Source organism: Alosa pseudoharengus, unplaced genomic scaffold (genome assembly GCF_046254945.1).
Source record: "Alosa pseudoharengus isolate Yale_2024_CS ecotype anadromous, Long Island Sound unplaced genomic scaffold, YU_APseudo_1.1 YU_APseudo_1.1_scf_20, whole genome shotgun sequence".
NCBI lineage: Eukaryota > Metazoa > Chordata > Actinopteri > Clupeiformes > Clupeidae > Alosa > Alosa pseudoharengus.
The window spans coordinates 3,564,376-3,590,768 of NW_027468664.1; the positions used below are offsets into that span (position 1 = coordinate 3,564,376).

Genomic DNA, 26,393 nt, shown 5'->3' on the forward strand with positions numbered 1-26,393 from the left:
CTTACATACAGGACTTTGACTAGACAAACAGAGAGACGATCCGACAAGGAACAGAGAGACAGGAGGGTAGAAATACACAGAGCAATTAACAGAGAGACAGAGGACTGGACGAAACCAACGAGACAACGGAACAGGTGAGGAGGCAGAAATGGAGGGAAAACAAACAAGACAGGAAACACAGACCAAATAAGGAGATGGGGTGGAGACAAAGACAGGTGACAGGCAGGTAACACAAAGCACATGGGGAACAGGCAAAAACAAACACAGGACAATACACAAAATGGCCACCAGGGTGGCACAAACTCCAACAGTCCGGGCCAGATCCTGACAGGTATTTTGTTATTCTAGTGATTTGACATTCTCTATGACGCTAATGGTAATAACCTTCAGGCGATATAATAACATTCAGGCAAATCTCTGACATAACTAGCACTATGAGGCTAGCTTCAGTCAAAATAACGCTAACGTTAGTGTGCATCCATGACAACTGCCCTTGGTCTCGTGTCCTCTTCAACATCATTTTTTATTTAAGCTAACATTAGCTATTGCCTAGGAGCTGTAACTTAGCCCTACAGTTCATTTCAAAGCTAAGTAAAGGCGATCAAGTGACCCAACTGGCTATCGGAGTTGGCCACAGGTCCATGCTATAATTAGCGAATGTTATGGCACATACCACTCTAACAAGAGTATCTAGGCACATACCACAAGTGTATATTCCGTTACTCGGCACGCCTTCTTGTAACGTTACTTCATTCAGCAGGTTACACCAAACTGCAAAAAAGTACAAAGTTCATAAGCAACAGTATACTGTTAAGGTGAATACTACTCAAAGATTTAAACAATATTTGTTGTTCGGTCTGTCGACCAAATGTAATCAAGACTTACCTGTATTTTCCAACGACATTGACCGCAAATCACCAGGGCTTCTGCTTGCTGCAAGATATTCGCGGGAATGAGAGGATGCAAACGTTGTACGTAGTTGATGCTGATGTGATGTCATGCTTTAGGAAAAAGTTCTACCAATCACTTTAATCCTGAATTATTACCAGTGTTGGGAAAGTTACTGAAAATTAGTAATTAGTTACAGTTACTAGTTACTTCTTTCAAAAGTAATTGAATTACCTTACCAATTACTGTATATCAAAAGTAATTAGTTACTAGAGAAAGTAACTTTTGAGTTACTTTTAAGTCTGCTTTTAAAATGTCAATATGAACAGTACTGAAGTCACACACACAATAAACCTAATTTCTAGACCTATTTATTGTAGTTTCAACGGGCCTTCAAATCAATAGCCTTTTGCATGAGTTCTTAAACTTTTTCCGACCACAAAACATTCTACAATGCATGAAGGCTTCCCTGACCTTGTTTTGTGCCACCCTCACCATCTAGGTGGTTTGATAGATATGTAGAGCACACTGCCCACTGCTTGCCTTCTACTACTACTAGTATGCATGGTGGTGCACTGACACTGAATTCTGCAATATAGTAAGTTATTATTATCATTATTATTGCAATCCTATAGGCCAGTGATTCCCAACCGGGGGTACGCGAGCACACTGCAGGGGGTACGTGGAAATTCTAAAGTGATAAGTAGGCCTAATAATCCCATCAAAAATGATAGTGCATCAGTTTCCCCAGGGAGACAATAGTCTGTGGCACAACCGCGCCAAAATCACACAATCAAAACAGCTGCTTACCTGCAGCCAGAAAAATACTGGTAAGCTATGGATAAATGGCTGAAACGTCCGCTTATTCTTGATTCAGGTCAGAGTTCAGAGGAGCCCACCGAGAAACGCAAGAAAGAGGCCAAACTGAAATCAAGGCAGTACAGTGAAAAATATATATTATATGGATTCATTTCTACTTCTGCGGACCCACCGCAGCCTCAGTGCTTCTTTTGCGGTGAAGTCCTGGCTAATAGTGCGATGAAGCCAGCCCATTTACAGCGACACCAGAGCACCAAACACTCGGGAAGTGTCGATAAAAGTGAAGAATTTTACCGACGAAAGCTGTCAGAATTTAAGTCTGGTCAGACTGTAATGATGAAAGCCACGAGTGTGTCAGTCAAAGCACTCGAGGCCTTACGCAGTGTCCCTGCTTGTGGCTAAATCAAAAAAGCCTCACTCAATTGTTGAAGAACTCGTTCTCCCTGCAGCGACTGCTTTGGCTGAAATTATGATAGACAAGAAAGCAGCCGACGCACTCAAGAAAGTTCCCCTGTCGAATAACACCGTATCCCGTCGGATCAATGACATATCTGTTAATATTATTGGACAAGTGGTGAACAAAATCAAACTAGCCGGTCAGTTCGCTTTGCAGCTGGATGAAATGACCGATGTGAGTGGAGAAGCGCAGCTCCTGTCCTTCGTGCGTTACAAAGATGTGTCGGACATAAACGAGCACATTTTATTTTGCAAAACGCTGCCAGGAAAGACAACTGGGGAAGAATTGTTCCAAGTTATAGACAGCTTCTTCAAAGAACATGATCTGCAGTGGAAAACCTGCAGCCACATCTGTACAGATGGAGCAGCTGCGATGACGGGGCGCGTAAAGGGACTGTTTGGACACGTAAAAAAGGTAAATCCCGACATTAAATGGATGCATTGTATTATTCACCGTGAAGCACTGGCTAGCAAGAGAATGAGCCCTGATTTAAGTGCTGTTATGGATGATGCTGTGAAGATAATAAATTTCATCCAATCTCGGCCATTGAATCACAGACTGTTTGAAACTCTTTGTCATGAGAACGGCACAGAGCACGATCAACTATTGCTTCACACAGACGTCCGCTGGCTGTCTCGTGGGGAAACGCTACTGAGACTTCATGAACTTCGCAATCAAGTTTTTGTGTTCTTGACGGAGCATCTGCATCCTCTTGCTGTGGAGTTGGAGGATGCCAAGTGGGTGGCACGCCTGGCGTATCTTGCTGATGTGTTTACCAAACGTAACGAGCTCAACCTATCACTTCAGGGGAAGGAGTCACATATCCTGAAATTGTATGACAAAGTTCAAGGATTCACAAAAAAGCTCAAACTATGGGAGAGGAAATGTGATGGGGGAGATGTGAGCTGTTTCCCACTACTCGATGCCCATCTTGCCACCACTGATGTTGCCAGGGGTCCAGTGGTCAAACTGGTGCAAGCACATCTGTCCAAACTCTGCACTGATTTCAGTCATTATTTCCAGGACATTGAAAACAAGTCAGAAAGACTGGATTGGGTGAGGAACCCATTCATTGTGAGTGAGAGCAGCAACAGCCTTCCTGCCAGGCTGCAGGAGCCTCTGATGGAATTATCATCTGACCGTGGGCTGAAGATGGCATATGCTGAGAAGACATTGACTGAGTTTTGGTGTGATGTGGAGAAGGAATATCCTGAACTGGGAAAACATGCACTGATTGAACTTTTGCCATTTGGTTCTACTTATATGTGTGAGGTGACCTTCTCAGCTTTGACACACATCAAAACCAAGCAGAGGAACAGACTGGATGTGGAGACCAGCCTGGTAACAGCTGTTTCCACACTGCCCCCAGAACTATCAAAGCTTATGAAAGACAAGCAAGCTCAAGTGTCTCATTAAAGCTCACATGACTGATGAAAAGAAACTGCTAGGCCTATTAGTGAGTCTGAATATTATTTTGGTAAGTGTTTTGTTCCTGGTTTAAAGTTTAAATGCCTGTTTAAAGGGGACTTATTCAAAGGGGCTCCAGGTTTTTTTGTGGTAGGCCTAAATGTTACAAGATATATATATATATAGCAAAGACAAGTTGATTATTTTGATTTCATATTTATTTATTTGTTAATATTACTTATTTATTTTCAAGGCAACATATTATTCATTTTTATGCTTAATTTTAGTTAAAATTAAGAAAATGCCTGAGAATTAAAGAAGATGAAATAAAGTTATTTTCATTCAATAATCAATTATGTTATACTTTTGAATAATCATTAGCATGTATGAGTGAGGGGGTACTCATGGTATGACAAAAAGGCTCAGGGGGTACACAAGACAAAAAAGGTTGGGAACCACTGCTATAGGCTACATGGAATGAGTTCAATGGGATGTAATGTGAAACAATGTTAAATGGCTTATTTTCAAAGCAGTTATTGTCTGCTCACATACAACCTTAGGTTATCCTCATCCTGCTTTGAACACAGTTGTATTATATAGCATTTTAAGCACCACCAGTTTGGGAAAAGCCTGCGCTTCACAAGTGCTGACCTACCGAAATAAGTTCTAATGCGCATCCGAGGGTTTGGGGTTGTCGCGCACTATGCAGAAGAGTGGCTGATAAGGTGTTCCAGAGAGAAGTTGCATGTTCTGTCGCAGACAAATGAATCCATAACACCACGGACGTCAATTCCGATGTAAACATACTGTGCAAATAACTCAAGTCGCTGTAGTATGTACGGTAGGCTATTTGGAGGTTTCTTTATCTGGTAAGTGAAATCTGCATTTTCCTCTCGAGTTAAACGTGTGCTTGCTTGTGCCAAGGCTATATATAGGCTACTGTATGTAGGCCTATGGTGTTGTGGCGTGGCTATGTTGTAAGAATGAGAAATTGATATAACGAGGCTTTTGCGCAATAGGCGAAAAAGAGCAGAGATAAAATAAACAACAATGCGCTTTTACTGTAGTGGAGCTTACGAGATGGAAACGAAAGGGAAAAGGCTTTTAAGATGCCCATTTAAATTGTAGCCTAATGCACTCGTGTGTGTTTTAGCATAAATACGAAATAAGGAGGAATGTGAGGAGGCTCCTATTAACTGTAAAGAATGCATCTGCAATCTAAACATGTACACAATCGCTGGAAACACAGCTAATGTCGGGAGACGTTAGATCAGAAGCAGCAAATGTGCATCTGTCATCTTGTCTGCAGTCGTTCATTCAAGATCAACAAAGTAACGCAAATAACAAACTCTTTGAAATTTCAGTAATTGTAATTGCGTTATACTTCGTTACATGCTCGTTACCACTAAAAGTAGTGGAATTACAGTAACGCGTTACTTTACAACACTGATTATTACCTCCAATCAGAGCCAGTGACAATGTTCTTAGAAGAAGACAAGATTACCTAAAAGATTATCCTTTGCTTTTAATTCATTAATTGACAGCAAAAGGTGTCAGAACACCATAAGTGTAATAAACCTTGTAACAGGCCTACAACACACTAATATATTTAACTTAGGTTACTAGTAACAGTAGGCCTACTATTGTCAACATTTCATTAGTTTGTCACCATAATCAGATATATGTGATGCAAGCCTGTTATTATTTTAAAGTGTCTATGTATTGGTTTCTTCCATTCAAGGGTCCATTCTGTTGTTTCTAGAAGTGGAGCATAATGGCAGGATTTATTAAAGCTTGCAACATTTGCCAGACACTTTGCAACTTTGAAGAAATGAAGCTGCTGGAGGTTAGGTGTAGATGGATAAGAATGAAATTAAATAAAATGTTGAAGCAAGGTTAATGTTACACAATGTATACCATCCGTGCATGGAGCACACTTAACTCACTTAAAGGCAGAGATAGTTTACAGAATGTAATGTTACTTTCAGATGTTACTTTCGCTACACCATGCATTTGCTTACTCTTTAATTGTCTTTGGTGCTTCAACAGAAACTTTTCCCTGAGGACTATGAACATCATATCTGTTCATTCGAGCCTCTTGAGGGCAATAACTGCAACATTTCCCTAAAACTAAGGGTACACTGGAGGAGGTTCACACTCTCCTCCTCCTACTCAAGCGAGTAGGACGCATTTCACACTGCTCCTGCTTCACCTATACTTTTAGCAATTTCCACTCTTTTTCGTTCTTTTATTTCATTTACAAGCTAGTTTAGCAAAGACAGTGAAACCAGTACATTTAAATCTGAAACTTTAGTGGTTAGTTTTTTACTTTAAATGAGCCAGCCAAGTCAACGAGCAAAAACTGAACGGCAATTCACCTTGAAGTTGGATTAAAACAAAATGCGCTCCTCCGGCCAGAGACCCAGGAGATCATGCCGAAAATGTACTGAGCTAGAACAGAGGATTTCTACTTTGGAATCAAAGATGCATGCCCTTCCATCAACGACAGATGAACTACGAGAGGCATCTCATGAAGTGAGTACAGCAACTATTGGAAATGCAGAGAATGTAACCAAGCAGTCTAATATCACTGCTAATAGAGCAGATGAATGCATCGACCTCACAAAGGGAAATGTGAGTACAGAGCCTTGGCACAGGCAAGGTGCCAGACCAAAAAACGTAATACAAGAACTGTAATTACCTCAACACCAGTAAATTCAGATGTTAACTTCAGGCCTCGTATCAGAAATACAGACAGATCAGCAAACTACTACAGGGCTTGTGGTCCTAAGGGAAGCCCACAGCCCCTAACACTATGGAACAGATTTGAATGCCTCCGGGACGTGAGAGAGGAATTTCCCAGGGAACAGACCCAAAGCAGGCAGCAATCAAACCACAACAATAGAAAGATGGGCACAGACAAGAAGCAGCACTCGACACCTATTCATCCCACAACCCTTGTTCTAGGCGACTCTGCTGTGAGACATATAAATGGGGAAAGGATGATTGTATGTTGTTTCCCAAAATAGTGTCTGACACAAAAAACAAGCTTGCAGAACTGGTGTCAAAATATGCAACTATCAAGCGCATCATTGTGCATGTTGGAGCAAATGACATCTACAGAGAACAGCTGTATGTCAAAGAAGATTTCAAGGAACTTTTCTCGGCCCTATATGAGCTTGGAATACAAATTTTCATCAGTGGCCCACTCCCAGCAGAGGGAAGCTTTGTATTTTCCAGACTATTCAGTTTAAACACCTGGCTCGCAAAAACATGCTTTTCAGTTGGAATGAATTTTATTGACAATTTTAACCTTTTTTGGAATCGCAGGGAATACTTCAGACCAAATAGCACAGAGCTGAGTTGGACTGGGGCCAAGATCTTAACCGAATACTATCACCTCTCTCTCCTGCACCCAACATTTTTTCTGCCAACCTTGAGCCGAGCCTCTGATAAGCGCTCAGTGGCCATACAGACGGAACAAGCGGATGACATCAACAACTCAGCTAAACCAAAACACTCTGCACAGGCTGAAACAGAGATATGCCCAACCCCCCCCCCTTCTGTGGGGCTCTCTGGTAACCACCCGCTAGCCTCCACTGAAATGCAGACCTTGGAGAAACATAAACAACCAGCTCAACAATGCCAAGCCATGTCCACTGGACAAGATACTGGACACTACTGGAATACATGCTGAAAGCGGAGCGTCTGCAACAAACTTCCCAGAACCTCAGCAGGCAGATGGAGACTCTGGATCAATTTTCAACCCCAACCTCCTTGATTTCCCATCACCACCCACACCCAATCACGTCCCCACCCAATCAAACTCCCCAGGCCACACAAACCCCCCTAATCTCCCATCACCATGCCCACCCCGTCATCCCACCACCCACTCAAACTCCACAGGATCCCCTGAATACCCATCACCATCCCCACCCAAGCACATGATGTTCCCTGCAAGAATGGAGAGACTGCTACCAGTAGCCATGCAGAGTTTTACTAGCCCAAGATCATTAGCACCAAAGAAGCGAAGGGCACCTCCACCCCCTCGCCCTCCCCCTCCCCGTTTAGAAGGATCTCTTAAGCAGCAGCAACCTCTTAGTTCATTTTCTCAGCCGGCATATAGCATGGAATGTGCAGTGGAAAATACAGATGGCAGCAGCAGGGGAAAATTATATGATGACTGTATTGCATGATATTCTCAGGGTCCCTGCAATATAAATGGTACTGACCGTAGTTTTGAGAACATGCCGGGACCCAGTAAGCCCATGACATTCTCTATTCCTGTATTGACAAGAAATAGAACACAAATGCATCGAGCTTATAGGGTAAACCAGTCCAATCTCCTACCCGTACCACATCAACCTCAGATTTCCCCCATGTATCATATTTCCCCAACACTTACAGCAAAACTAGCACTCCTAAATATCAGATCTCTTTCAAACAAATCATTCTTAATTTATGATCTAATTTGCACACACAACCTTGATTTTTTACTTTTAACTGAGACATGGTTAGATCAAGCAAACAGTGCTGCTACTCTCATCGAATCAGCTCCCCCAAATTTCAGCTTTTTGAGTGCTACCAGAGCAAATAAAAGAGGTGGGGGGATAGCCACAATTTTCAAGACGTCTTTTAAGTGCAATCAGTCGTCATTCGGTGACTTTACTTCATTTGAATATCTGTGTGCATGCATTAAGTCTTCTCCTCAGATTTTATTACTGACAATTTACAGGCCTCCAAAACATTCAGCTAAAGTTTTTCTTGAAGAGCTAGGTGAACTGCTATCAGTTGTTTGCATAGAGTTTGACTGTCTTATTATATCAGGGGATCTAAACTTGCATGTGGATAATCCTGAAAACAATTATGCCAAGGAATTCATTGCACTAATCGATACTTTCTCCTTAACACAGCATGTACAGGGGCCAACACACTCTCTCGGCCATACCCTCAACCTTGTTATCACAAAGGGTCTCGATGTCTCTACAGCTGTTAAAGACCTGGCCTTATCTGATCATTTCTGCGTGTTCTTTGATGTGTCTATGTCCCCACACACTCAAAACACAGCTATGATGGTAAAAACGAGAATCATAAATGTTCAGACAAGTGCTCTCTTTGAGCAAGCACTTTCACTAAAGTCAAGTCAACTGTCAGACTCTGAAGACTTATTTGATCAATTTAATGCAAAAATGGCAAACATTATGGATGACATTGCTCCATTACAATTCAAGAAAGTTAAGGACAAACAGAAAGCACCATGGAGGCAAAATCCAGCAGTTAAACTTCTAAAAAGAGAGTGTAGGAAGACTGAAAGAAAATGGCGTAAATACAAACTTCAGATCCACTATGAAATCCATAAAGAGATGCTCCGCACATATAACTCTGAAATATGCAAAGCAAGACAGTCTTTCTTTTCTAACATTATCAATAGAAGTTCAAATAACACTCGTATTCTATTTTCAACTGTTGATAAGTTAACAAATCCCCCCTCACAATTAGTGCCTGAACTTCTCTCAACTAATAAATGCAATGAGTTTTCATCTTTTTTTAAAGGTAAAATTGACAAAATCAGACTCAACATATCTGCTCAATTACAAATTCAACAACCTGAACTTCCAGCAACAAACAGAGGGAAACTAAACTTGATGTCAGAGTTCAGCTTGATAAGACTACGAAACACTTGAAAAAACGGTACAGAATCTCAGCTCTTCCACATGTGTCTTAGACACTCTGCCTACCAATTTCTTCAAAACTGTTTTTCACCTCATAGCGGCGGATGTCCTTCAAATTGTAAATGTATCACTGCTGTCTGGCACTTTTCCTAAGTCACTGAAAACAGCTGTTGTAAAGCCACTTCTCAAGAAGAATAACCTGGATGCCTCCATGCTAAACAATTACAGGCCCATATCCAATCTACCTTTTATTGGCAAAATTATTGAGAAAGTAGTCTTTAATCAATTAACCACCTTCCTAACATCAAATGGGTATTTTGATTACTTTCAGTCTGGTTTTCGGGCAAATCACAGCACTGAAACAGCTCTCATTAAAGTTTACAATGACATACGCCTCAACACAGATTCAGGTAAAACATTAGTCCTAGTGCTACTGGACCTTAGTGCAGCATTTGACACTGTTGATCACAATATTTTACTACACAGACTAGAATACTGCGTTGGATTTACAGGCATAGTTATCAACTGGCTAAAATCATATCTACAAGAAAGGAGCTTCTTTGTTGCCATCGGAAACTGTACCTCAACACCAACGTCCTTGACCTGTGGTGTTCCCCAGGGGTCGATCTTGGGGCCACTATTATTCAACCTCTATATGCTCCCACTTGGACAAATCATTCAAAATAATTTGATTTCATATCATAGCTATGCAGATGACACACAAATTTACTTAGCTCTATCACCAAACGACTATGGTCCTCTTGAATCTATGTGTCAGTGTATAGAACAAATCAACACCTGGATGTCTCAAAATTTTCTTCAGCTGAACAAAGAAAAAACTGAAGTAATTATATTTGGTAAAAATGAGGAAAGACTTAGGGTTGCCACTCTCCTTGACACAAAAGGGTTGAAGGCAAAGGATACTGTTAAAAATCTTGGTGTATTAATTGACAGTGATCTAAATTGAATCAACAGCCACATGAAAGCGATAACTAAATCAGCTTTTTACCACCTCAAAAATATTGCCAAACTCAGAGGGCTGATGTCAAAACATGACAGAAAAACTCATTCATGCATTTATCTCCAGCAGGGTTGATCACTGCAATGGACTGTTCACAGGCCTTCCTAAAAAGACTATTAAACAGCTTCAGGTGATACAAAATGCAGCAGCTAGGATTCTAACAAAAACTAAAAGAACTGACCACATTACTCCAATTCTTAAGTCCTTGCACTGGCTTCCAGTAAGTCATGTGTTGTGCTTTAAAGCACTATTGCTTGTTTATAAATCAGTAAATGGAGCAGGACCTAAATACTTGTCAGACATGCTTCAGCAGTACACACCTTCTCGTCCTCTCAGGTCCCAGGTGAAAAACCTGCTAGTAAAACCTACAGTTAGAACTAAACATGGTGAAGCAGCTTTTAGCTGCTATGTGGCTCAGCTGTGGAACCAACTTTCGGATGACATCAAAAAGGCCCCAACTGTAGCCAGTTTTAAATCTAGACTTAAGACCAAACTGTTCTCAGATGCTTTCTGCTAACTGTGCCGAGTTACAAATTCTGAATCTGCCTTGATAATTATTCTACTTTGTAGTTACTTTTTTTTACTACTTTTGCCTTTGTTTTTGCTTACTAATTATTCTTTATTTTTAAATGATTTTACCTTGTGTTTTATGTTTTCTTTTTATTATGATCTTTACCTTTTAACTATTCTTTGACAATATTGCCCTTCTATGCTTTTATTTGTTATTATTGTTTGGTTTTGTTTATGTAAAGCACATTAAAATGACCTCTGTGTATGAAATGCGCTATATAAATAAACTTGACTTGACTTGACTTGACATTATGGCTTCAAGCCTTTCAAAAGTCATCTCAAACAACATGGCGGGTGAACAAAACCTACCCTGCGGAACGTCAAAGACAGAACATGTACAGAGTCATTGCATAGTTGCATTCATTTATTTTTGCAAGGGTTGAGCCAAAACTTAATTGAATGTGTTTGAAGGTGGACCTAAGATGCCAACACAACACGTGATAGCAATAAATTTATGGTTAAAATGGATAATAATTTAACTTCAAGACTACTTTTAGTTAGCCATGTAACCCTTCATGGTTTTAAACAAAGACCCCATCCCCTCCCCCAATGGAATGCTAATGTGCTGGTTTAAGGCCTATCACTTACACAAGACAAAGGATGCTACCTTGATATAATGTATCCATGTATCATGAAATGTAAATGTATTCATGTCTGGTATCATTCTGATAGTCTCATTACAAGGATTTTAATGATGTGATTGTGAGAATGTTTGGAACATTCTATAAGTGATATTTCTGATATATAAGATATCTCTCCTCATGCTATTCATATAGGTGTGAAGTGGGTGTGAGTAGGTGTGTCTGATACCAAGTGGAGAGCCAACCAAGTGGGATTGTTCTTGGCGCCATTTTGTTCTTTGTTTAAAACATTTAAAAGTAACTAAACTGAAATGAGATTTAGATTTTGGATTGTCAGACTAAGGATGTAGAGCGGAAGAGAGTAGAAGTTGGCTATAGGCCAACCTAGGCCTTTCAGGCCTGGGCTAGGCCTACCACAGACCATTTTTTTTGTACCCTCACTGCTTGTAACAGAATAAACCTGATTCCTGAGTTTTTCCTGAAGTTCGCCAGTCTAACATCAATATCTTTCACACGCGACATTCAAAAACCTCAAAAAAAAAAATACATCCTGTCCTGCTGTGATGTATATTGTCCTGAAGAAGCAAAGCTTTTCGCAGAACAGAAAGTCCAGGTTAGATCTAACAAAAAAACAAACTGTTTTGTGAAAAAGTCACTCTATTATGAAGTCACTCTTTATAATAATATTATAAATGCCCAAGGTTTCTTCCTTGGTAAGGGAGTTTTTCCTTGCCCCTGTTGCTCTTGGGTGCTCCTTGTTGGTGCCCCCCCCCATCCCAATCCTCCCCCACCTTTCTTATGCAGCCCTTGCCACTTAATCTACTAAACCCCTCTTCTACTGCACTTTTTAACCCCCCCCCCCCCCATAAATGCACAAATAGGCTGACACCAGACATAATTTCACTGCATTTCTTACTTCCAGTAACTATATGCATGTGACAATAAACTTCCTTGTATCCTTGTATTGATAATAATAATAATAATTGTATTGTTCTCAGATCTGCTGATTTACACATACATGAAGGACTGTGTCTCTACATCAACCTAAAACTTCGGCATAATCACCTGCTCATGTGTGCTGAGGCTATGGGGTACCGTGATGTAGCACCTGACACAATAGAGAAACTACAAAATCTTTTTCAAAGTGGACACTCCCTCTTCTGCTTTAAGCATGCAGAAATATGACCTTCAGGAGGAGATGGGTGACTCCTATGTATTTGCTTCTGCGGATCGCTCCATCTGCCCTGATCAGAATTTTTGCTTCAGGTTAACTTTATGAGAATTTATCATTTGAGTAGTTTAACAAGGAGCATATTCATGTAGGTGCACCTATGTGAATATGTCGAAAATGTTTATTACTGTGACAAGATTTAGGATTGTCTATTTGCTGTTGGCTAAACATAAGCTGTTATTTAGTAAGTTGTGTGTGTTTTTTTTATTACCATTACAGACTATACTACGACATATAGATAGATACTTTATTGATCCCCAGGGGATATTCAAAAGAGCCTATGGAGAACTTGCTTGGGATGCCATGCTCTGCAGCCTCCAGGCATCTATTGATGCCTACAATGAACAACAGGGAGAGGTATGCGCTCAAATGAAACAAGATGACAATCAAACCATTATTGCCATCTGCAGTCCTCTTATGAAGCGTGTGCATGCTCTTGTTCGGCACAGTGCCGAGATCTGGTACCTGTGACCGAACCAACAGCCGAATATTTCTCCTCCTAACACATTCGGCTGCTGGTGGGCTGGTTATCACAACCTCCGAGTCGCAGAACACCATCACTGCAGGACTTAAGTTCCTGAAAGCCATTCTCCCGCAGGAAGCTTTTTTTGGGTGAAGCAACTGAATCCATGCATTTCCACTGAATTATTTTTGGAATCTGATCCCTTATCATACCTGTTCATTCTTACTCGTCGCTCGACTTATCGTGACTAAATTCAAGATGGCTGCAAACGCTAAACTTCGTGAAGATACTGTCTGTATAAATCGTCTTGTAAGTAAACTAACAGTGCTTTTTCAAAGTTTTCAATGTCTCGTTTTAAATGTCAGGGCCTTCGGTAGTCTACCAATAAAGTGTGGAGATACATTGAGCCTCGTAAACGGTGTAAAACAGTGATTTATTTGCATGGCTAGCCCGATGCCGAAGCACCACCATTGAAAAAGCTGTTGGTAGCATTGGCTAACTAGCGCCAGATTTTGGAGTGCAGGGGACAAGCCGAGATGGGCTATGAGACATACGTTCACACTCGGTATCATCTTTCAACACACTTTAGGTCAATATCACACCGGAATTCTCCTTTAACCCTAAAAGTAGAGAATTTGCAGCATCACTGAAAAGTGCCTCTATAGCAGAGCTTTCCAATAACATAGGAAGCAACTTCTGCTAAACAGCACTAGGCCAACAACAATGGCAATGCCCAAATGCCAACCCCTCAGGTCTGTATCATTAAACACAATAGGTATGTATAGTAATGTATATCCACCATGTGGGCCTGACATATGTTCATACTTACACAATTCTATTACATTTAGTATGTTCCAGATGATGGCATCAATGAACTGGACACTGAGCTTCTTGAACTGATATCAGAGGACCAGAATAGACTAAATGACCTAGAGGAGGGGGTGCTGACATACTGTACATTTGTGGGTGGCTAGTAAGGGAAATCAAGGGGGAGCCTATAATATCAGCATGCCCTGAATGTGATGCGCTGCTTGTCTATGACAGTAAAGTTGAGCCACTTTTCTAAAAAAAAAGAAGATATTCAGACACTGCCCAATTTAATTGAGCCCTTAGCTATTTTGAGAAACATATTGACCAAATTAGAGGAGAATCTTGCACCCCTCATCAAGTCCCATTGGACCGATGAGGGACTGTGCAAGACAATTAGAGGAAAAATACTAAAAACAGATATATTCAATCCGATAATTGAGTGACACCCTGACCACGCATTTCCCAAAAGAGACATTATTAAAAAAAAAAATGTAATGTGCAGGATTGGGGCAGAGATCCGGGGAGAAAACCGCCGAATCATGGAGGACGAACAGCGAATCCGGAGAAAAACAAAATGTTTCACTAGCTAGCTATGCTGGTAATAAAATGAAATGCACCACTACAACTGTGTAAATACTTTTTTCTGATTAGCAGCTAAACACATTTCAAAACTTCTACCTGCTAAATCAATGTTGCTTGCCAGTGAAAGACCTCTCGGTCAGTAGATCTGATCCACAAGCTATCTGAGGTTATGTTTACGATTGTGACCAACCAGCAACAGATAACAAGGGGGGAAAGGGCTCCCATAAAGTGAAGGTATTCAAGCTACACACACACACAAAATAGTTTCCTGACTTTCCGTCAGGAAAGATAATAAGCGCCGCTACGCTACCAAATTAATCTGATAGCTAGATAGATAGATAGATACTTTATTGATCCCCAGGGGAAATTCAAGAAATTCAAGCTGCTAGTACCTCAGCTATCAAATGGTGAGCTAGCATCAGCTAGCTACTCAGCTACTCCCCAATATTCATGACGGCGATACAAGGTAATAATAGTGCTAAACTCAGCAGATATTTTATTACATAGCTAACTCATTACATAGACACAGACTATACACAAATACCTTCGAACATTTCAACTTGTAATACAATGAGCAACTTACCTCGAAATCAGACCGCATTTCTCCCATATTCAGTCACCTAGGCTAGCTCCGGTCAAGAGAGAGGCGCGAAAATGAAAAATCTTTGAAGCATTCCATCAACAATGTAGCGTCAGCACATTCTGACCGCGCCTTTTTAGGAGTCAGGAACTGTGTACAATTCCATTCCATTGTAGAAGCCTGTGCTGCTTTTTCTTTGTATATTAAGGATCTTTGGTGCAGCCAAGGAGGAGGTGGAGGATCCCGCGGACGCAGAGTTACTGGAGAGAGCGAGGCTGCCACGCAATTAGTGTTGTCACGATACCAAAATTATGACTTCGATACGATACCTGCCATAAATATCACGATGCTCGATACTGAAACGATACTACGGCAAAATCCTAACATATCTGGAAAAGAAAGGACTCATACCTCCTCCAAGTGTATTGAGTCATTTGTGTTGAATTCAGTGCACTTTTGTAGTGTGCAGGTAAATTCTGGGTTCTAAACTTCTAAACTTCCTACATAATTATTATTTTTTATAGTCAGTAAAATAGTAGGCCTACTTTGTATGACTAAGTCCTTTATTGTTTGTTATAGTTCATTTACATTGTGTTGTGTTTTGGCAATAAAGTAGCTTTAAATAGCCAAACTAGGCTAGATCAAGATCGGTGTTGAAATTACTGCATGCAAATCACTGATACTATGCAGAGGGGGCTAATCTTTAGGCCATCTTATGTACAGTATAGTCTACCCTAAGCCTTCCTGTGTTCATGGGATTTCCTTGACAGTTGCAAAGGGAAAATGTGAGGATAGTCTTCTTTGCGCCCAGTGTACAAGTACGACGTTCCAACGACTCAGGTCTTCGTTAAATAGGCCTACACCATTACCTGTTGCGTGCATTCCTACATTACGTCTATTTCTTTGATAACATGATTTGCTCACGTAACAATAAGCCGCTATTATTATTAGGACTCAACACGCTTTGGTGGTATTATATGCTGTGGGCTTTAATTAGCGCATTTCGGGTAGCCTATCCTACATCTGGGCAATAATTATTGAACAAATTGCAATCTACATGCCATGACAAATATCACCAGTAGTACTGACCGAACATGAAATAGATTGTTTACAAGTTATGGTTATGTTATTCTGGCGTGAACATTGCGCTTTCATCACGTTAGCATCCTAGGATTACAGCGAGTTATGTCTCGTCAAAATGATTACAGCTCGTTATGTCACGTCAAAATTGATGAAGGAAGGTTCGCTTTATCCCAGAGAACCATACTCGTTTCACTTAGGCTAGACTAAAACAGAAGAGAAGAACTTGGCACTAACCATGTAGTCGTGTTTTCTATAGCATATTCGTTAACCTGTCGTTCTTTGAACTCTTTACATTTTTTGGGATATGTCTGCGAGGTGTTTAGCCAAGTTCCATGCGTAGCCTACTGCTTTAAAATGACTTTGAAACATTGCCTTCACTATTCGCGATGTATTCGAAATAGTTCCAGATTTCACATTTGTTTTATCCACAAGGCCGAGGACTGTCGGGAAAGACTATGTAGACGTTGCCTGCGTACTCACTCACTCGGAGCTGCCTGCTTGACATGCCCACTTGCCTAGATGCGTGCAAGGAGCAGTGAGAGCAGCAGTTCACAGACACTGAACGTTATTATTTTAACAAAGTATCGATTCTAAAAACGTCGGAAATCGTATCGTTTTTTGCGTGAAGGCATCGTGATACCTTTTTAGTATCGATACACCGTGCAACACTACACGCAATACTTGGTGCAACGCCATTTTGAAGAACTGAGGAAAGTGCGGGAGAGCAAAGGGGTCAAAGCTCTCGCCAGTGCTGGAAGGAGCTAGCTGCTGTGCTAGAGTCCCGTGTCCGAATTGGAACTGTTGTGTTCAGTCAGGGTATTAATGAGGCCTCGATGACATCAACTGGTCCCTTAATCTGGAAGGGACCAGTTGATGTCATCACTCAGCGCAAGGGTAAGCTGACCACCCTACACAGGTAGAGTGCAGGGACGTTGGGAAGCTGGATCTGGATGAGGGGGCACTCCATCCCAGCCTCCTCATGCGGCAACAAGACTGCCACTTCCTGCGGGTGGTCAACACGCGCTTCATGACCACGCTTAAAGACATGAGTGCAAACACTGTGTACCTGGAGGCACACAGCAAACCCACTCTGTTTCTCCAGATAAACCCTAGACTAGGGGTGTAACGGTTCATGTATTCGTATTGAACCGAAACGGTACGGGCCTCACGGTTCGGTGCATGAATTTTCACAGAGAATACACGGTATAAAAATACATAATACTCGCGTGCGGATTAATGAATGTAATGCGCAATTACTGTTAAGTACGAGAGTTCTTTAGCGACACCTAACGCTAATCTGTAGCCTCGCCTTAGCTCTGAAGCTCTGATTGGCGCCTATGTTATTTTTTTTGTCAGGTCGTCGGTCGAGTCAGTCAGTCAGACATAGCAGCACTAAGCGAGTGGTGGCGACTCACAAGAGTTAGAGGATCCGCTGGTCTCTTTAAGATCGCAAGTTTGAGAAGTTCATTTACAGTAGTAGCCTACAGGCGAGAGAGTGGAAATATATCGAACATGCTACACATATTCGAAGCCATCACCCAGATGATGTAGGCTACCAATCACTGAAACGAGAGAAAAAAAAACTTCCCCTGCGCTTCACTAGCCTTTGGATACACATACAAATAGGGCCAAAACCTATGGCTTAAATTAAATGATTTCGTAATGACAGAAAGCTATGTAAATCGCGTGGTAATTACATTTATGTTAGGGTAACTTGTAATTTCTCACATGAGGAGCTGGTGTTAAGTGCATAGACAAAGAAAGTGTCAACGCTAACCAGGCTAATATACAAACCATGCGAGTTAACGTCGAAGGGCAAAGTCACGTGACTTCTAGTTGTAGACTGTTTATGAATGAAAGGAGCAATTTCGTTTTTTTAAAAAAGAAGGCAAAATAGTGTGATATTTTCACAGTTAGTAGATTATTACTGTACACACTGAAAAATATTTACAGCAAATTGTAGACCCTTCCATATACAACTAAACACGGATGTTGAAGGACTTCATTATTAAAAAATCATTATTCTATGTAATTTGCACTTTCAGAAATAAGAGATGCTGTAGGCCTATTTTCAGTTTTATAGCTGATTGTCTTATTTTGTTCACAAGTTACAGATGAAGTCTGGGTACTTATTGTACTGTTTAGCCTACATCTTACACACTTCAGGCTGTTGCAGATAGCTCAGGGAAGAGACTGTATGACACTAGGTGGTACAGCCTGACACATGCACAATAAACTAAATTGCTTTCTGCATTTATGTTTTGCTTTCCCCTCCATTGTACCGAACTCGTATCGAACCGTGATGTCCGAACCGAGGTATGAACCGAACCGTGACTTCTGTGTACCGTTACACCCCTACCCTAGACTGGAGACAACCAATCAGGAGGGAGCAGGAAGTAGCAGCAAGTTCACTGTCATGGCAGGAACTCTCATGAAACTCCTGGAGCTCTTGCTCGGCACTATGGACCCGATTGCAAGAGGCAGTGACCAAATTGTGCCCTTTTTGAGTGACTTCCTGCTCACACACGTGATCTTCATGCCCGCCAAGCAGCTGTGCTCCACCCTGCTCAGTCACTACCAGGCCGTGCCATCTGTGGGCTCTGAGGCAGCGAGGGCGGCTGTTGCCATGGGCAATAGACGCAACGTCATTCGGCTGGTGGTGGAGTGGGCGGAGCTCTACGGCCCGCTGCTGATGGGGGACCCCACAGTGGCTCACTTCGTGTAGAAGCAGCTGGACAAACTGACGCCTGTAAAGGAGCAGCTGGGTCCTGATCGGTGCCCCATGGTCTCCTTGGAGAGTGGGAGTGCTGAGGACGTGGCCAGACACATGACTGCCTACGACTGGGACTTCCTCACCGCCCCGCACCAGTCGGAACTGCTCTACTACGTTGTCCGTCAAGAGGTACACCTGCTGTCCACCGCTCCTAACCTGCACCGTTTCCTTCAGCGCTTTGATCAGGTCTAGTACTGGGTTACCACGGAGATATGCCTGTGCATTGACTTGGCCAAGAGGGCGCCGCTACTCACCAAGTTCATCCAGATCACCACACTGAGGGAGATGAGGAACCTGCACTCATTCTGCACCGTGCTGTTTGGTCTGACCAATCGTGCGGTGATGAATCTGCACAAGACCTAAGAGGTGGATGAAGGTCTACAATGCTCACGAGAGAATGATGAAACCGAGTAGAAACCATCGAGTGTATCGGGAGGCCTTGGCGAACCTGAGCCCCCCTTATATACCTCTCACACAGCTCCTGCTGAAAGATTTAACTGTTATCCATGTAGGGATTGGTAACCACACCGATGGTCTAGTCAACTTTGTGAAAATGTGCATGATGGCCAAGATCCTGAGGGTGTTGACCCACTGCAGGAGCCAGACCTACTTTCCGTCCTCCTCACAGAAACCTCTCAAGGAGGGAATGTCTTTGTCGAATCCTCCTAGACGCATATGCACACACCCCTCTCCCAGCACCAACAGCCTCCGTCACTACGTGGAGAACATCCGTGTCATCAATGACCAGCGCAAGCTGACTGAGCTCTCTGAGAGCCTCGAACCCGGGTGCATCATGGGAGATTTTTCTCAACCAGGATAGAGTTACAGTTAACTTGCACACCATATTCTATTGCAGTTTCATTTCTTGTTTCACTCAAATAAACTTGTTTTGCAGCATCCAGTGATGCCAGTAACGCGTTACTTAGTAACGCGTTACTTAGTAACGCGTTAGTCTATTTTTACCACTTTTTCCAGTAACGAGTAATCTAACGCGCTACTATTTACAAACCAGTAATCAGATTAAAGTTACTTATCTAAGTTACTGTGCGTTACTATTTTTGTCCTGTTCTTTGCTTTCTTCTTGTCTTGGGGATTAATGTCATGTAGGCTATGCTCACGTTTTCAGCATGAGGACAATTCACGTGCAGCGACACAAACGAAAACAACAATGGAGGGAGAGAGAGAGATGCACATTTCATCCGTCATTACTTTGAGTTTGTGTCAGCTAAACATGACAACGTTAAGGTACATTGTACATTCTGTGCTGGCGACAAAGTGCTGTCTAGCTAGACATCCCAAGTCTCCCGAAGTTTTGGGAGTCTCCCACATATTGATAGCGGCTTCCTGACGCCCGCAAATTACATAAAATCTCCCGGAACCTAGAGCGAACAAGAGCACGCAAGCCAGACCGGACTTCAAATCAAAGATTCTAGAATCTTTGCTTCAAATCGCGTGTGCATAGCTTAATGCGCACACAACGGAGAGGGAGAGAGAGAGGAGTGGTGCGTTTGTGCCTGAAGCGCATCCAAGACAGAGAGCATCCTGGTCTGTTTTGCTAAATCAACCAATCCGTTTTCAGTGTAAGTGCTTATATCTCTTTTCTCCCAAACATAATTAATCAGTTCAGTCAGTGTATCTAGGAACAGAAGCGTCATGGCAGCGTCAGTGCCCCTCAAAAAGGAAGATTTAAGACCCATTTCACATCAGACTACACAAAAGTGTACCCAATTGTCTTAAAAGATTAAAACATAATGATAATCTTGCACACTGCACTGTTTGTAACAGCAACTTTAGCATTGCTCACGGCGGGTTAAATGATTGCAAAAGACTTGTTGAGGTGAGTTTAACAAGTGTAATTTCATTTGCATATTACTCAGGCCTATAGGCTACAAGATGGCTAGTTGCCAAGGCTACATGAAAAAAAATCTACATATTTTACTATAACAATTTCTATCAATAGGCCTTCCTTATTTGGTGTACTTAGACATTATTGAACAAACATCTGAATTTCAGTATCTAAGTAGCTTAGGTTGGGATGTCTGCTATACATTGCTGTTAAAATGCACTTCCAGTATAGTGAGTATTGGCAAAACCGGTTATCATTTTTATGTTGAGGCGTTGGGGGTGTTGTCGGCAGCTGCTGAAAGTAACTAATAAAGTAACTTGTAATCTAACATAGTTACTTTTAAAATCAAGTAATCAGTAAAGTAACTAAGTTACTTTTTAAAGGAGTAATCAGTAATCAGATTACTTTTTCAAGGTAACTGTGGCAACACTGGCAGCATCATACAAACATTCTACTTGTTTTTTTCTTTTCTTGTTTAGTTTAAACGTTTAAGTTCAAGTTTATCAGTTACAAAAACTGTTACTTTAGCTTTGAGACAGGTTTAAGACAATAACAAGTCACCTATAGATGTGTTTTTGCATATAGCAGATGAGACTAAGATTGAAGTTTTTGGACTGAACTCCAAGTGCTATGTTTGATGAAAACAAAACACGGCACACCACCCAAAACACACTATACCTACTATGAAGCATGGTGGGGGCAACATTATGTTGTGGGGATGTTTCTCTTCAGCGAGGACTGGGCAATTGGTCAAGATATAATGGATAATGGATGCTGCCAAGTACACCCAAATTCTTGAGGAAAACCTGCATCCATCTGCTAGACAGCTGAGGATGGGCAGGTCATTCACCTTCCAACACGACAATGCAGTGTTTTCCATATGTTGACTAATCTGTGGCGGGGCGCCATGAAATCAAAACCGGCCGCCACACATTAATATTCTATGTTGTACTATTTACATGAAGATAAGATAAAATAATTTCATTGAGCTGCACTTTTTACGCACGCAGCCTTTCCTTGCCCCGCCCTCTCTCGTAAGGAGCCCGCTGCCCCTCCTCTGCATGTGCAAGCATTGCATAGAAGACGGCGGGCTAAATTGCTATTAAATCCGCTTAGCATCGTGACGGGAGCGTACCTATCAGGGATGCAAACGGCGCGCCTTTTGGCGGATGCCGACTTTTTCACGGCTGTCTGGGGGACTTGTGTGAATCGTGCAGATCTGATGAGTTTTTCTTTGGGGGGGGGGGGGGGTGAAGTGTCTGATTATAATTTCATCAAAGTTAATTCTGTATTAAAATGACTAAATAAACATATAGCCTACCGTTACAGTCCATGAAACATAGGAAGTGTAAGACAACACTAAATCAAAAAGCTGCGCACGTAAAAATCCCATTGGCTGCGCACCATTATCTGACTGCTACAGGGCTGCACTTCACTGCACTCACTGCAAGGATTTAACGTTACATCTATCAGTCCGGGATCCAGTAATTTTGTGTCGCGCCTGGTCTTTTTTGCAAGAAAGGTAAGGTTAACCATATTTGATGTCTTCTAATCACATAATTTCTACCATTTGCATTGTGTAATGTTTAAGTTGTCCTAATGTGTCATTACAGTCTTTACAATAACTATGCCAGGTTAGTGCTAGGTAGCACACTAGCGCTACATTTTACATGACTAGCAAAAACAGTTGGATTTTTTGTTGCGTTTTGTTGAAGCTTGTTTGTTTCGTCAGTCAGTTTAGTAGTATTCCGGACAGACTAGCAGTATTTTGTCCTGTAATATTTTAGTAGCAGCCTAACGTTATATCCAACTCTACCCCCTTTCCAATATGTAGCCTAATGGTAACGTACTTGTGCTAGTTTTAGGCTAGCAGCTTGTTGATGTCTAGTAGCCTAATGAGCCGCTGGTCTAGGCTTCTTCGCAAATGCAACCCGAAGTGACAAGTGACGAACTGACTTATTTTCAATGACACCTACCACATAAGGGCGAGAAACTGATGTGTGGGCTTATCCTAACAGACAGACGCACTACTGTTGATACATTTTAACTGTACATTTTCGTGCAGAAGAACGTTATTTTGGGGCGCATTGAGAAAGGGGGCAGAGTGAAGTGAACTATTTTGCACTCTGTTATGATACTGTCAGGTCTAGGGTAACTGTTTTGTTACAAGTAGGAAAATGTCATTAAGTTAAGTTTCAGAAGTTAAATATGCTTTACTTTTAACTGTCAACGGAGATTCCTAATGTGTTTCTATTTTGGTCATGTTCACGCAAGATCGCGTTGTTGTAAATGTCCTATGTCTTGACCCGTAGTTAGGAAGTAAACACTCAAACAACTCAAAGCGCATTTTTAGCGATTTGTTCAGTGTGTTAGATTCATGCATATCCAATCGCATCTCTCAACATCTTGTGTCTGGCATAGCATCGTCGGTATGTATACTTTGTTTTTTGATATTGTGTAGAGGTATTCTTCATTTTTAAAGTGATTGTATGTTTGTAAAGCCTTTATTCATGTGTAATCGAGTAGGGGTGTAACGGTTCATGTATTCGTATTGAACCGAAACGGTACGGGCGTCACGGTTCGGTGCATGAATTTACACGGAGAATACACGGTATAAAAATACATAAAACTCGTGTGCGGATTAATTAATGTCATGCGCAATTACTGTTAAGTAGCGAGAGTTACGCGAGTTCTTTAGCGACACCTAACGCTAATCTGTAGCCTCGCCTTAGCTCTGAAGCTCTGATTGGCGCCTATGTTTTTTTGTCAGGTCGTCGGTGGAGTCAGTCAGTCATTAGCAGCACTAAGGTTAGACCCACAAGAGTTAGAGGATCCGCTAGTCTCTTTAAGATCGCAAGTTTGAGAACTTCAGTTACAGTAACGTTAGTACAGGCGAAAGAGTGGTGGATAAGATGAAACTGTGTGTCGGCGTTGTTCAGCAGTTGTTGGGTATGTGAGTGGAAAAAATGCTACACATATTCGAAGCCATCACCCAGATGATGTAGGCTACCAATCACTGAAACGAGGGGAAAAAACTTCCCCTGCGCTTCAGCAGCCTTTGGATACACATACAAATAGGGCCAAAACCTATGGCTTAAATTAAATTATTTCGTAATGACAGAAAGCTATGTAAATCGCGTGGTAATTACCTTTATGTTGGGGTAACTTGTAACTTCTCACATGAGGTTCTGGTAGTGTTAAGTGCATAGAGTAAAATAAAGTGACAACGCTAACCAGGCTAATAAACAAACCATGCTACGGTGAGTTAACGTCAAAGGGCAAAGTCACGTGACTTCTAGTTGTAGTCTGTATGAAATGAAAGGAGCAATTTCGTTTTTTTTTTTTTTTAAAACTGTTGACTGAAAATAGTGTGATATTTTCAAAGTTAGTAGGCTAGATTATTACTTTACACACAATAAAAAAATTATTGAGGCAAATTGTAAAAATATGGAAGACCCTTCCATATACAACTAAACACAGATGTTGAAGGTCTTGCTTAAGTGGATTTTTAAAAATATTTTTTCTATGTAATTTGCACTTTCAGAAATAAGAGATGCTGTAGGCCCAGTTTTATAGCTGATTGTCTTATTTTGTTTACAAGTTACAGATGGAGTCTGGGTACTTATTGTACTGTTTAGCCTACATCTTACACACTTCAGGCTGTTGCAGATAGCTCAGGGAAGAGACTGTATGACACTAGGTGGTACAGCCTGAGACATGTACAAAAAAAAATGCTTTCTGCATTTTTGTTTTGCTTTTCCCTCCATTGTACCGAACTCGTACCGAACCGTGATGTCCAAACCGAGGTATGAACCGAACCGTGACTTCTGTGTACCGTTACACCCCTATAATCGAGGTTGAATGGCATGGTGCTAATTTGTCCTTGCCTTTTTTGTATGTTGCAGTTTCACCTTTTCTCCAACTCCAATAAACCTGTGGAACTAGAATTAATCTTCAGAGTCTTGGTGTGGGGAAAGAGTTTAGCTGGCCGTCAGGATATTAGCAGACATCGAGGACGGCACAGTGAAACAACGGCTATCAAGCAAACAAGATAAAGCAGAGCAAGTTGGAAGCTAGCCAACATGTCGTCGTCACGTTCAACGGACCATTCTCTACAGTCAAGTGCTACTGGAGCAGCGCGCGCCACGGAGCTACAGGCTACAGAGGAGAGTTCGCATGGAAGTACAGCAACACAGGAGAACCCACACAGCGCATCGTTAAGGACACGCTCGCAAGTATGGTGTTCAGTGAGATCCAGTTCATCTTCAGCTGGGTCTGCAGCAGTCAGAGCTAGGGCTAGAGCCGAAGCAGCAAAGGCACGCCTATGCTTTGCTGAAGAGGAAGCTAATCTGAGGCTACAACAAGCTAAGTTGGAAGTGTCTATACAAATGCTAAAACATAAAAAAGAGGTTGCGGCAGCCGTTGCCGAAGCAGAGGCACTTGAAGCTGCTGCTGATGCAAAGAGTGAGAGACATAGTTGTGACCTGAACATAGACTCTGTTCCTTTAGAAGCCTCACAACGCACAAAGCAGTATGTGCTTGATCAACTAAAAGAAAGGGATTCAGAATTTGAGTCATGTGAAAATGGTGACACACAAGCAAAGACAGTGCCTGTTCCTACTCACAACGTGTCACCTCCACCATTAAAGCCTGAAGTCAGTCCCAGTGCTTCTCCTACACACCACTTCAGACCACAAAATCACGACACCCATCCTCCTCCTGCACGCCATCCCATACCGCCAGACTACAATGATGGCAGCTCATACATAAATGATGGCAGCTCACACGTAAATGACTTTGTCAGGTATCTAGCCCGCCGCGAGCTTGTGGCTACAGGCTTGCTTCAATTCAATGACAAACCCCAAAACTACAGAGCATGGAGGCGTTCCTTTTTGACTGCCATCAGCGGCCTAAACCTGACACAGAGTGAGGAGATGGATCTTCTGCTAAAGTGGCTCGGGAAGGAGTCAGCAGAGCATATTGAGCAGATAAGAGCAATACACATCAATCGGCCAGAAGCAGGACTGGCCATGGCATGGGAAAGGCTCGAGCTAACATATGGCTCAGCTGAAGCAATAGAAAATGCTCTGTTCAAACGCATTGACAGCTTTCCGAAAATAATAAACCGAGATGGACCTAAGCTGATAAAGCTGGGTGATCTATTGATGGAACTGCAGGCCGCCAAGGCTGAAGGAGACTTACCAGGCCTGGCTTTCCTTGACACGGCGAGAGGCGTCAACCCAATTGTACAGAAACTCCCGTCTCGTCTCCAGGACAAGTGGGTGATAGCTGGTGCAGCCTACAAGCGTCAAAACCAGGTGAACTATCCTCCCTTTGGCTTCTTTGTCGATTTTGTCAGCCAGCAGGCTCGCATTGCAAATGATCCAAGCTTCAGCCTCATCGGCAATACAGACACGGCCCCCAGGACAGAGAAGACAGCGTGGAAGCCGAACAGACAGCGGGAAGTCTCCGTCCACAAGACAGAGGTGTCACCCAGAGCCACGTCTGACACGGGTGAGCCTCCAACAAAATCCGATGACGGTGACAAACTGTGTCTGTTGCATAAAAAGCCACATCCTCTCCGTAAGTGTCGAGCATTCAGGGAGAAGC

General features: G+C 42.1%; 1 protein-coding gene and 1 pseudogene across 1 annotated transcript; both read left to right on the plus strand.

The window, feature by feature from the left end:
* The first annotated feature begins 2,176 nt into the window (after positions 1-2,176).
* LOC143136817 (zinc finger BED domain-containing protein 5-like) lies at positions 2,177-3,580 on the plus strand. The gene has a single exon (XM_076297489.1). It carries the CDS (start codon positions 2,177-2,179, stop codon positions 3,578-3,580), a length of 1,404 nt encoding a protein of 467 aa, XP_076153604.1.
* A 13,563-nt stretch (positions 3,581-17,143) lies between these two features.
* On the plus strand, positions 17,144-19,757 carry LOC143136818 (rap guanine nucleotide exchange factor 3-like; annotated as a pseudogene).
* Positions 19,758-26,393: the final 6,636 nt, after the last annotated feature.